This window comes from Aplysia californica, unplaced genomic scaffold, assembly GCF_000002075.1.
Source record: "Aplysia californica isolate F4 #8 unplaced genomic scaffold, AplCal3.0 scaffold01095, whole genome shotgun sequence".
In the NCBI taxonomy this organism is placed as follows: Eukaryota; Metazoa; Mollusca; class Gastropoda; order Aplysiida; family Aplysiidae; genus Aplysia; species Aplysia californica.
This window is the reverse complement of record NW_004798365.1, coordinates 5,783-19,192: the sequence shown is the minus strand read 5'-3', so window position 1 is coordinate 19,192 and position 13,410 is coordinate 5,783. Positions and strand designations below refer to the sequence as shown.

The window sequence follows — 13,410 nt, the reverse complement described above, 5'->3', positions numbered from 1 at the left end:
AATCTGAACTCCCAGGGCCCGTACGTTCAAGAACACTGAGTTTGAAAATACTTATTGTCTTCACTGCATCTATGAAATCCAGAGAGTGGGAACTCACCCCGATTTTTATCACTCTTCGTGGAACAGTGTGAACTCTGTAAGAGCTTTATAGGACCATCGTCCTCTTGGACATTTCCTGATCACAGTTGAGCCTTACATCAACCAAAGCCATCGCAGGAAAAAACATGGCTTTAAACACTTGTCGTTCTGCGCCTGCCTAAATGTGGCATCAAGTTACGTAGTTTGGTACGGTTCGTCTTCCAACAAAAAGATGTGATCGGCAGCCACTGTGGTTGTCTTTTTGTGGGTGGTGTGCATGAATCTGAGTTAAATGTTGAATACATTAGGAGTGCATATTTATCTTGTAGACATATTTGATAACATCATTGTACATTTTATTCAAAGCCAGTGAGTATGAAACGCATCATTGTATAATCTGCTTAGTTTGGTTTGGTTTAGTTTAGTTTACAGGGTGATTCAAAAACAAAACAAAAAAACCAACTGTACAACTTTCTTTGTTAATATTTTCCTCCACACAGAAGTTTTGCGTTTCAAATTTGTACACAACATTTGGAAGTCAAAAGGAATTTGTCTGATATTCATTTTAGATAATTCCACGGAGTAGTTTTGCTCCACATAGCACGTAAAGAAACAACCCATTTTCAGCTATGTCCCCATTTTTGTGACACGATAGTTCGCATTAGGCCTACCACTAAAAATCCCAACGATTGCGCCATATTGCAAACTACAGAAGTATAACTGGCCAACAGAAGTTTGCAGATTATTTTTCTCAAGTTTTCTTTGCCTGCTGAGATCATGGTTAAGATAATAAGTAAAAAGCAGAAGCGTTTTGTATTGAACATTTTGCTCACCACCAACTCATTTCAAGTGTCGCACAAGGCACGGAATGTTGAAGTGCGCTTAAGGCTTTTTTTTATGTCAAGGGTGGAAATGGTGGGGCAGTTAGGACCTGTAGAGAATCAGAACTAAACATTCCCAGACAAAACAACTACATCAGGTCAAACAAAACACCGTTCGCACCCCTTTAAACGTCAAAAGGGTGCAACATTCAGTAGATGGGCCCATTGAGACATCTGTACGTGGACGATGTTTGCACCAATGACTTTCCCACATCTCAAAGGTCTGCATTTTCAAGGCAGATCTTCATCTACGACTGTACCAATTTTCCGTTCGAGAAGCTATCAGAGGATAGCAATATGTTCATGATTCCTCGATCGTCTTGAAAAGCGTGAACTTAACCTCAATGGCATAAAAATTTTGTTCCTTGGCAAAGCCCATATTCACCCTTCAGTTTTATCAACTCCACAAATGCTGTATATTTGGGCACCCCCCCCCCCCCCTCCCTTTCCCCATAGTCTCTGGAAACAGCTCCATTCCGTAAGGTGTAGAGTGCGTATACATGGCTTTGAGAACTCATGGTTAAGTGGATCCTTGTGTTTGGCCACCACTGAACATTACGAACGACGCGTTGAAATGTGTCGAGTCCAAAAGAGGACATACAGGCCTAGACCATTGGTTCTCGGAATTCCAGAATTTAAAAAAGATTAACTCTGGGGGAGAAAAGAAATATTGTTTAAAGGTTACAGGGATGGAAAGATTAAATTCTAAAAATAAAAGGAAGTTTTAAAAAACCCAATCATTTCATGACTTTCCTTACAAGATCTTTTAAATGGGTGCCATATATCCTCGAAGCGCTAGATAACGAAGGCCTGAAAATGTACAACGCCTTTAGCTCCTCATTCACTCAACAACGGAAAGAGAGCCCAGACACGATAGTCAACGCATTCGCAGAAAGGTTACAGGTAACTTCAACAAATTTCAGAATCACCAGACTACATCTATCCACACTTGCTCAAGGCATTGATGAAACTATAGACAACTTCTACACCAGAATAAAGGTTCAAACCAGCCTTTGCAAATTTTCGACACCCGAGGAAAACAATAGAATAATTGAAATAATACTAGCCTCAACACCTAACAAGGACTTCAAAAAATGGCTCCTGAACCAGGAACTCTAACCGTCGAAATGACTATCTCAGAAGGAAGAAAGTATGAAGAGACAGCAAGAAACATGGCTGAAAAAAACACATGAAGCCCAGAAAGTGGACGCTTTCTCTAAAACTAGACCTAGATCTAGATCTAGATCTAAATCCAAATCTACTTCTTATAAACAAACACAGTCAACATGCAAATGCTGTGGCAAAGATCACACCAAAGGCAAGTAGCATTGTCTGGCCAGCACTTCTATCTGTAATTATTGTCGCAAACAGGGTCAGTGGGCCAAGTTCTGCATCAAAAAGCAAATCGACTGAAAGAAATCAAACAATAGTCAGAACTGCAGACACGGTCAGCACATGCCTACAAAGCATCAGTTCAAGTGAGTAGGCTATACACCGTAGGCAATGGTCATGAAGGTGAAACAAATGACAGTGACTTTGCATACGATACCATCACCATTGGCGCTTTGTCAAGCAATGAAGCCTTTTCACGAATATCCTTTCAAGCCCCGAATCAAGGCGGCCCAGGCAGAAACATCAAATTTAAGATTGACACCGGAGTAGCGGGGAACACCTTACCCCTTCGCTTATTTAAAAAATTTCAATGATCAAGTAGACAAGGTAACAGGTCTACCCAGCCAGGAAATCCAAGACAATGCAAAGCACATCAGACTGAGAGCCTATAATGGCACCAGCATCAACTGCCTTGGAAAAATTGAAATGACTATGAAGTACAAAGATAGTGATTGGGTAACTTCACAATTCTACATCGTTGATGACGACCGTACGGCAGTAGCAGGTCTGAAATTTTGCAAGCAATTGAAGATTATGAGCATCCACAACACCACTGTAGCACCACCCATTAAAGACACTAGTGATCTCAAGCAAGCTTTCCCAGATCAGTTTGATCGCATCGGCAAATTACCAGGAAAAGCAAAGCTTTATTTGAAGGATGAGGCAGAACCCAAGATTGATGCTCCACGGAAATACTCCATACACACAAAAGAAAAACTCTAGCAAGAGTTGGATAGTACGGAAGCCCAGGGAATCATAACGAAAGTCACGGAACACTCTGACTGGTGCTGCAGCATTACCAGTCAAAAAAGCAAACGGAAACATACGAGTCTGTCTAGATCCAAAACATCTTAATAACCACCTCAAACGCTGTCCTCACTAGACAAACACGTTGGAAGAAATAACCCATAACTTTCATAGATCTCAGTTCTACTCTAAGCTGGATGTTATGAAGGGATTTTGAAGTGTAGAGCTTGATGAAGATAGTCAACTTTTGACAACATTCCGTACGCCCATGGGAAGGTATTGTTATCAAAGACTACCCTTTGTACTCAATGTCAGCCAAGACATCTTTGAAGAGAAAATCGATCAGATCATTGAGAACTCCCCTGGAACAGTCAGTATCCGTGACGATATCCTAGTCTATGGCAAAACAGAAAAGGAACACGATTACAATCTCACACAGCTTATGAACAAAGCTAAGAAAAATGGTTTGTATTCAACAGCCAGAAATGTCTGATCAAACAAAAAGAAATCTGTTTCTTTGGAATGATATTCACTACAGAAGGAGTGAAGCCAGATCCTAAAAAAGTTGAAGACATTCATGTTTGATCTCACCATTCATCAACAACCTGTCTGCAAAATCAGAACCCCTAAGAAAGTTACTCCAACTGGACATACCTTTCGAGTGGTCTTAAGATTATGAACACATATTCAACGACATGAAAGCCATGATATCAAAAGAAGCATGTCTAAAATACTATGACATGGAAGCACCAACATATCTGATGGTTGACGCAAGTCTGAGAGGACTTGGTGCTGTCATTCTACAACCAGAGAAATCAGAATCTTGATATCCTGGAACACTACACCCAATTGCTTATGCAAGCAAATCTCTAACATCTGGAGAAACAAAACTGGCCAACATTGAGAGAGAAATGTTAGCAGCCCGATTCGGAGTGAAAAGGTTCCACACTTACCTCAACGGTAGACCCTTCACCATACTCTCCATCACAAACCTCTCGAAATGATCACAAAGAAACCGCTCTCATCAGCACCATCTGCAAGCATTGTTTCTGAAAATGCAAGGATATGACTACCAGATAAAGTATATCCCAGGTACAGAAGTCGGACTAGCTGATTACCAAACGCATTAAAAACAGATTCATTTAAACCTGACATTCAGATTGACACAACTAAATTCACAGAACACAAGCAAACTGAACTTAGACAGGACACAGCAAGAGACCCTATCATCAACAGTTAGAAGGAAATTATTTATCAAAGGATGGCCTGAGACAATCAAAGAAGTTCTTTCGAATATCCGACCTTATTGGTCCTTGAGGGATGAATTTTCAATTGACAATGGACTGGTATTCAAAGGAGAAAGAATGGTTAATTCCAGAAAACCAAAGATCAGAAATCCTTCGTAACCTGCACACAAGTCACTTAGGACTTCATAAAACAATTCTAAGAGCAAAGTCTGACGTCTTCTAGCCTAACATGAATAAAGACATTGAACAAATGTGTCAGAAATATGAAAGTTGCCAAAAACATGCTTCCAGACTACAGCTGGAAACCCTTATCCAAATGGATATTCCACCACGACCATGGTGTACTATTGGCATCGACATTTTCACTTTCAACAAAGCTGAATATTTGATTATAGCAGACAACTACTTAAAATTTCCTATAGTGGAAGAACTTCCAACACCATGCTCTGCAAAAAAAGTTGCAGAAATATTCAAGAAGTATTGTGCTATGTTCGGAATACCTGAAATTATCAGATCCTATAATGGACCTCATTTTACAGGAACAGCCTTTAACGACTTCACTTGTCAGTGGATCATCAACCATATCACGTCATCACTAAGATATCCAAAATCAAATGGATTTATCGAGAGAGACAAATACAAACAGTGAAAGCCAGCATGAAGAAAGCTCATGAGTGTCAAGAAGATTTACAACTGGACATGCCTAAGAACAACACCCTTCTTACGCCTAAGAACAAAAATGAACAGTCCAGCTGAAATCATGTTTGACAGAAAAGTGAAAGACAATCTCCCATCAAAGGTTCACTATAAGTCTAAACAAAGAGACGAGGTAAATGAAGAACTCACTAAAAGACAAAATATTCAAAAACACCATCATGATAGAACTGCTAAAGACCTTCCACCTTTGTATGTCGGCCAACATGTGACTACCCTCCATCCGGATACAAATCTTTGGAAAAGAGCAACGGTAGAAAAACAACTGAAAGAGCCAAGGAGCTATCTCGTCAGGAAAGATAATGGCAACGTAGTGAGAAGGAACAGAGTACAACTAGAAGAAAATAAATCATCATCACCCGAAACTCAGATTAAGCCAAACAAACGACAACGAAGCGATCGAGAAGGATTTTCTCCGCGATCGCAGGCCGGGCCCCCAAACCCACCTACTCTCACTCTCAGTAAGCCCAAAACCATGGCTCCAAGGACGTCGGGCAATAACAATCACACAAACGCAACATACACAACCAAAAGTGGTCGTGCTGTTAAAGTGCCTGCCAGATTCATAAGGCCAAGTGCAGCGACCGCTAACACCTCCATACTCACACCTCTCTGCAATAAAGACACTAAGTTAATGTTCTTAGAAGAACAATTGATCATATGATCATGAGATCATTATCGATCTGTTTATTTAATTGATGATACACCAATACTACTTCTACTGTGGAAAACGAACTAAACGAATTAACCGAAACATTATAAACAATGTTTTCAAACAAGAGAATTGACATTCGGAAGCACTTACAAGAAGTCCAAGGTCTCATGAACATTCTATAAACATTATATAAACGGTGTATGTGATACGAACGCGATAGTCAATGACCTTGTGTTATACGAGGTGGCTAAATCTGTTGTCAAATCCTACTGCAAGCTTTGCATGAGATTATGTTATTATTGTGGTATTCAATGTTTTGAATGCAGTGATTTTGACATTTGTGAAGTAGACAGTAGACCTTATTTGCGCCATCTCTTTACAGGGGATCTATTAGATCTATACATGTACATGTATGGCGATAATTTGTTTCAAATGTTGAGTTTGCATTATTATAGTTTGAGTAGAGTGAAAGGTCTCTTTTGCTGTTAAAAAGAATCAGGTGTGCACGGAGATTTGAATGTTTGACTCATTGGTATCACAATTGATTAACTGATAAAGTATAAAAAATTTCAAATCTGTCCATCATGTGGATAAACATATCACCTTTTAATATAAAAAAGGGGGATGTAGAGTGTACTAATAGGCAAAATCAGGTTGGCAGTCAATTCGTATAAAATCTGCCCACTAATAAGTCTGTTTGGCGCTTCTTCCGTCTTCCTTATCCGGTCACGAAAATAAACATGTCTTACCCGAATACCTGAGTCGAGTTCAAATCAATGCTCAAAGTAGCATTACAGGGGGTGTAAGTGTTTTACGGCGCTTGGAACTGCATGAGGTCATATGAGCGCGCGTGACATCTCTCTCTCTCTCTCTCTCTCTCTCTCTCTCTCTCTCTCTCTCTCTCTCTTGCGCTTTTTAACTCCCAGTCCCAGTGGAGTGGCCATCAACAACATTAATTCTCCAGCTGAAGCCTGCCCTGTGCATCCTTTTCTAGCTGTCTCCATCCATCTTCCAGAACTGGCGGTCGTATTGTTTTTGCTGTTGATTCTTTTGTAGCTGCTTTTTGTTTTACGGAAAAGGGCTGCTAACCCTTTGCCCAACCGACCTTAGTCGCCTTCTACGACATGCGCGGTACGGATACAGTGGTCCTATTCTTTGCTCCCCTGTCTCTTGGACAGGGCCCTGAGAACCACACGGGTGGTGTGGGACACATTCAGCATCTTTAGTTTGGTGAGAATTGATTTTAAAATTTTGCCCGGGTGGTGGCCGAACCTACTCTTGTCGATTTTGGACCACCAAGGGATCTTTAACGTGCGCAACTTGCACTAGAGAGCGAGAAAGGATATAGGTGAAAGGAGAAAATATTTAGAGAAGAACATTTTCCGTCGTTATCAAGTTTCGAAACCGGGACTTATAATAAGGACTTATTGAATGAGAGGCAAATACGGTAACCTCTAGACAACGAGAGCATCCCTCCCCCGCCCTAAATGTTTGGTTAAAAAAAAGAAAGAGCAAATTACACCACATCACCCCCTAAGTGTAATTTGTTGATTGCTTTATTTTGAGGCACCTAGAGTCACCATGGAGTGCCTCAGTGGCAGTATGCAGATGGTGATGATGATGATGATGATGATGATGATGATGATGATGATGATGATGATGATGATAATGATGATGATTGTCCACAGGAACTGTCCAGGTAGAGTAAGATTAATACCGCCCCCAAATCAATTACATGTACAGGGATAGGCTATTCATGTTCACCATAGCTTTATAGTTTATCAGCTTCTGATTGATAAAACAATCCCAAGCAGTAAAAAGTAGAGGAAAGCTTCTAACGAAGGAGGACAATAAATGGATCTACTTTTATGGAAATGTGTCTTACATGTTCAACAACTTTTGTCCAATACACGAAGGCCTACCGAGAATCAGTTGATATGATTTATGAATCTGCCTGGTGACATTTAACCGACATACTGCTAACTCACGTGGCGTTTTCAGGCCAGGTTATGGCACGGGTGACACTGGTTCAGGTCTCCAGCTAAGTTCGTTCATGAACTTGGGTTGTCAGGGGAGTTTTGAAGGCTCACCATCGACTTGATTTTGTTTTATTGAGGGTGAACATTAAATTTGCCGTGTTATCTTTTAACTGTTTTTCAACCAATTTAAGCATACTCCAAAACCGTGCCAAAGTGCTAAAGACAGTCTTGGGCCAGGCAGGGAAGGGGTTAATTATCGTTACATTATTCAAAGGGTTTTGTTAAACCTGTGTCATGAAAAGGAGGTGTTTACCGTACCGTGATCATTGCTATTGTCAGAGCATAATTATACAAGTTTGAGAACAAACAGTAAATGACTGCTGTGACAATCTGTTCATGACCCTTCCTCTGACCACAATAAGCTATGCGAAATGCAAATCATGAGACTGAACGCATGTGACCATTGTATGATTGTATGTGATTTGAAGTGATGATGATTAGGTTATGAGCAGAGCGCTCCGCTAACCCTCATTTGTCTGTCTCCGCGCCTAAAGGCAGGCCGCAGTTCGACGCGCGTTGGAGGTGGGAATAGTGCAGCAACGCAGTGCGGGAGAGAGAGAGAGAGAGAGAGAGAGAGAGAGAGAGAGAGAGAGAGCAGTGGACTGGAGTGTACAGTATTATAAGACAAGGTACATACTGCACCCCGTGAAGCACCTTCCTTCCTAGTGTGCTGACTCAACCGTTATCTAATCTCAGCGTGGAGTGTCATAAAGAAATAATCTTCATTCTTCACTCGACTTCTCATTCGAGTTTCTTTGAACTGACAATAGAGGACGTGTTTTCAAAAGCTTTGAACTGAAGCCTGTGACAAGTTGGAGTACACGTTATTCTGACACGTGAAAAGGAAAGCTAGATCTGTGATTTGGACGAAAGAACAAATACATGTTTATTCGCAACAGCAAAAAAAAACGTTTATAGGTTAAAAGATCCTTACTTTGAGTGATCTAACGACCGTTTCACATTTTTTTAAACGAACCATTCGTAAGGTCCTTTGGCCCTATTCAAACTGATGTTTATTGGACAACGAGCCATTCGTAAATTATTTATCCGCTGTATCATCAGATCTGACTTCGAGGACAGCAAACGACATGAGAACTCTTCGTGATCAAAATCATCAGTGAAGTCAGAAAGTCAGAAATTTCCGCTGGCCAGAGCGAGTGACCGAGAGAACAGTATGGACGGCCTGGAGGACTCCCAGGATGATCTGTCGGCCGATCTGACCACCCCGCTATTGGGCAGTCGGGTGGTCGGTAACAACAACAACTCCCCCTACCGCCCGGGAAGGTAATAAGATAATTGTTTATTGTACATTTTTACACAGATGTGGTTCTAACTATGAGACTGTAAATAATTTGATTAAGAGTTTGATTGGAGAAAAAGAAATCGAATGAGGTAGTGCTGAAAGCCAGCATGGCCGGTCACTTACAAAACAATTATATACATGCAATTAAGTAAGAAGAGACAAATGCAGTTCCTAGAACACTTGTATCGTCGTAAATATCCTGAGCATTTTGCATTCTTTGGGAAAAAAAGAAAGAAAGCAAGAGGCCTGAGTAAACCGAGAAAAACTAAGCTTACTTCAAGAGCTTGAATACCTTGGGACAGACAGACAGACAGACAGACAGACAGACAGACAGACAGACAGACAGACAGACAGATAGACAGACAGACAGACAGACAGACAGACAGAGAACGAGAATAAATGCTATTCTGTCTGTTGAGAACGAACATTTGTTTCTGTCTGTAGCCATTCAAGTTTCAGTTTTATTTTGACCGTTATTATAGTGAGTTTTTATTGTCGCCTAAATTTTTAGTATACGCATTATTGTTGCCAGGCCTGACTAATTTGTCTCCTAGAATTTATTTATACATAGGCTATATAATATACTTATTCCGGTATGTATTCACATGTATTTTTACATATTATCATATTCTACGTACACATCTGTCCGTTATTTTTTATTTCGACATCTCTATTAAGGTAATAGAATCTACGAATTAAGTACTTTTTTAAAAAAATATTAAAATGGAGATACATAGCATACTGAGCACTTTAACTTAAAAAAAAAAAAATGGGAATGCATATCATAATATAAATTATGCTGTTTATTATTATCATGAATTGACACACATGAAAAGACTAGGATTAGGGCCTATACAGGTGTTTGAGATTTTTTAAGAGCAGTGACCCGGAGCACAGAAATGGGTAGGGAACCATGACCGCCACCTGCTATTTCACACTTTGCACTTTCAAAAGAAGAAAACTGTGTAGCCTACACCACGGCGAGACACAATTTATATCATAATTGACAGACATCAGAATCGACAATATACATCATAATTGTCTTGTCAGAGCTGGCTCGGGTTGAGAGGGAACGTATCCAGGCAGACAGATGGGGATACTCGATACAAGTCGATAAAATAATTCCCCTAAGTTGGAGTCGAACTAGCGTCTTCTGTATGAAGGGGTAAGAACCTAACCGTTATACCACAGGCCACGAACACACCACTGGATTGGAAAGCAAGAGATTTTCACTTGTGAGAAGTTCGTACTATGACCTGGAAACACAGAACCAACTGTACATGGCACGGAAATGTGTAATGCCAGTTGTCACTGAAGGTTTTTTAGATCGCACCAAAATGGCCGCAGACCAGGAAATGAACTGATTTGGCATAGAGTTTAGTCAGCCTAGTTCCTGCGTACTGGGCAAATTATTATTGAAACTGAAATCTTTTGAAACAGCCATGCGCCGGGCGTTATGTTCAGTGCACGATTAACCCTTTCTGTGCTGAAGCGTTTCCGTACATTTGTACAGACCGTGTAAAATGTTCATTCAAGAGATGTTTAGACAAGGTCATGGTATAGATCCAGGCCTAATAGTAGCTATATTTCCACAATTTAAGCAACGGCACAATGTCTAATACATCGTCTAAAATATCCTTTGTAAGCCAGTAGAAAAAATATGATGGTGGACCCGTTTGAGAGAACACAAGAGAGTACGTCTTCAAAGCATTGAATAGGCTAATAGAAACCGAATTCTTTTGGTTTGATAAATTGTTGCAACGGGTATGTGTAGTACAGCAGTATGTGTGCACAAATAAAAATATGCACTCAATAAAGCATTAATTATACAGTACGCAGTAGCTGCAGACTGTTACAGTGAAGAGGGTGAGGTAGGCTGACAAAATGAGTTACTTCTCGCAATTTATGAAAGGAAATATCAGCCAAAAATCATCATAAATGTCAAAGTTCTAGATTTTCAACAGGTGTCATTTGATTCAATTTCAAGTTTACTTTTTCATTTATCATTTCATACTAGGCTCATAAATAGTACGAACCCAATCTGAGTATTAATAATTCATTGTACTTGGGACAGCCAAAGCCTGTTACTATATCTCGTAGACTTCTATTCAGTATTCGGTTACTGGATGAATTAGTGCAACGGATGTGTGTAGTACAAATAGTCCATATTTTTTAATGTGCTGAAAATATGCAGTCAATAAAATTCTAAAACTGGTTAGTCGCATTAATCGTTAGTGGATACATTCAGTACACTGTTACAAGGGAAATGATTGAGACGATGTGATAGTGTGGTCAGTAAAAACGTAAAGTGCCCGGTTGCATGGGAAGTGACTGAAACTATATAAATGGTGTCCAAAAGAAACTTGAAAATGTAATCACCCAGTCATCGTGTTATAAGCTTACCCTACCCGCTCACGCAGCATACCAATTTAAAACTGAATAAATTCTGCATCATCTGACACATCAAAATCTCATCTATGTTAAGAGACGCTCGGGACATGGTCACTCAAAATTGACCTTTAAAAAGACATGGCAAAATTGTGCGCAGTCAGAACAATGCAAAAGTGAGTTCGTACGTATATTGAATTGCATCAACAATGGTGGAATGGATATGTATTGAATATCAAATGAAAAGAGAATGTTATTGTCTCTACAATGAACAGCATCTTCTGATTATATTTTCAAACAGATTGGTGAACAGACCTGCTACAAATACCACAAAAAACCTGGACTTAACATAACATGTGCTCTTTAGTATTAATTTTGATTTATTTTGTTTAGGAGCCAAACGTTTTGTGTCGATCACGAAACTTTTTTTGGAACACGGATTGTGTTAATTAGATTTTGGAACAGAGGCCATGAAACTGCCATGGTTTTGGATGGTCTGGGGTGGAATGAGCAAAACCGCCCTCGTGAGAATCACTAGATGGCTTGGTTTAGTGGACTACCACACGCAAGTGCTGTAACGTCATGTCTTACCCTTATTTTCGTCATGGTGTCATTCAAGTGACATCTCCATGCATAGCAAAGAACTTTTTCACAGGGTCAATGTCTCTAAATAGTTCTTGGACTTGGAAAATGAAATCAAATCAACGTTGGAGTGGTCACTAATAAAATATAGCTTAGCCCCGATCAGAGTCAAACAGATATGTGAAGATTGAAGCCCCATAAAACAGCAGCAGAAGAAAAGCGACTTTGCTCCCAGTACAGACCCTTTGTTTGCAACTCTCTGTGACATTTAGGATGAAATGACGGATCATTATGTCCAGAACTATTAGAGTCGATGCCCAAAGAGTTCGTGCTCTACACAAGACCAATGGCTCAGAAGCAAAATAACAATGAGCACATTTAATGTTAAGTCCAAGTTTTGTATATTATTTGTGATTGCTCTATTTTCCGTGGGTTTTTTTAAACTATCGTGACAAAATACCAAAACAGAATATTGTATATTGCAATACAAAATTCTCCATTCATTGGATATGTAATGAATGTCCGTTCTATCAATATTGATGCTCCTCAATACACGCGCGAAGACAATTTTGCATTTCTTTGATTTCGTACAATTTTGCCAAGTCTGATTTTTTAAGGTCAGTTTTGAATGACCATATTTCGGGCGCCCCTTAATATAATAGAAATATTAAAAGTGTCAGATAATGCAGAATTGATTTAGCTTCAAATTGGTATGCCGCATGAGAGGTAATGCGAGGATATGGTGATTACATTTTCAAATTTCTTTTGGACGCCACTGTATTTATGCTGGTGACATACACCCAGGATGTCCATACGGTTAGTCAAATGAATCCATTACCCGGTTACTTTCTTGTCACAATTATTCAGTCACTCACTTAATACAGTATCTGGTTATTTAATTGATTCAGTCAACCATTCAAATCCTCGCCTGTTTACTCGCTTGATACAGTGACTCAATAAGTACAATACTCGATCATTACTCTCTCAATATGATTTTAGTTCAGTACCCGCCACTACCCGCTTACTTGAGTAAATAAACAGCTGATGCTTTAAAAAAATACGTGATAAACCCCAACCTATCTTCAAGAAAAAAAAGATAAATGGCGGTTAAGGAAGTAAGCATATAGAATAATAAAAGAATCAGCCCAGAATCACGACAAATAATAATATAGTTTATACAACTATATGGCCATAGTGCAGGTAACTGACACAATATCAGCTGACTGTTGCGTCCTGGCTTCTGTTGTGCATTCTCACCATCCCTTGGGAAACTCACCTACGAAATAGACCAGGACCCCAAATTCTTCTTTGGGGGGTTTGTTTGTTTGTTTATTTGTTGTTTGTATGTTGAGAGAGCTGTTTTGTTATTGTTTTTGTTTTGTTT

The 13,410-nt window shown here is 39.7% G+C and overlaps 1 protein-coding gene across 1 annotated transcript in view; it reads left to right on the top strand.

Annotated features, from left to right (window-relative positions):
• Positions 1–8,226: 8,226 nt before the first annotated feature.
• LOC101847544 (major facilitator superfamily domain-containing protein 8) overlaps positions 8,227–13,410 on the top strand; it is a gene marked incomplete at its 3' end in the record, with an annotated part of 7,612 nt that continues 2,428 nt past the window's right edge. The window contains 1 exon segment of the mRNA XM_005111648.3: positions 8,227–9,037. Within this exon segment, the coding sequence (XP_005111705.2) occupies positions 8,928–9,037 (110 nt within the window).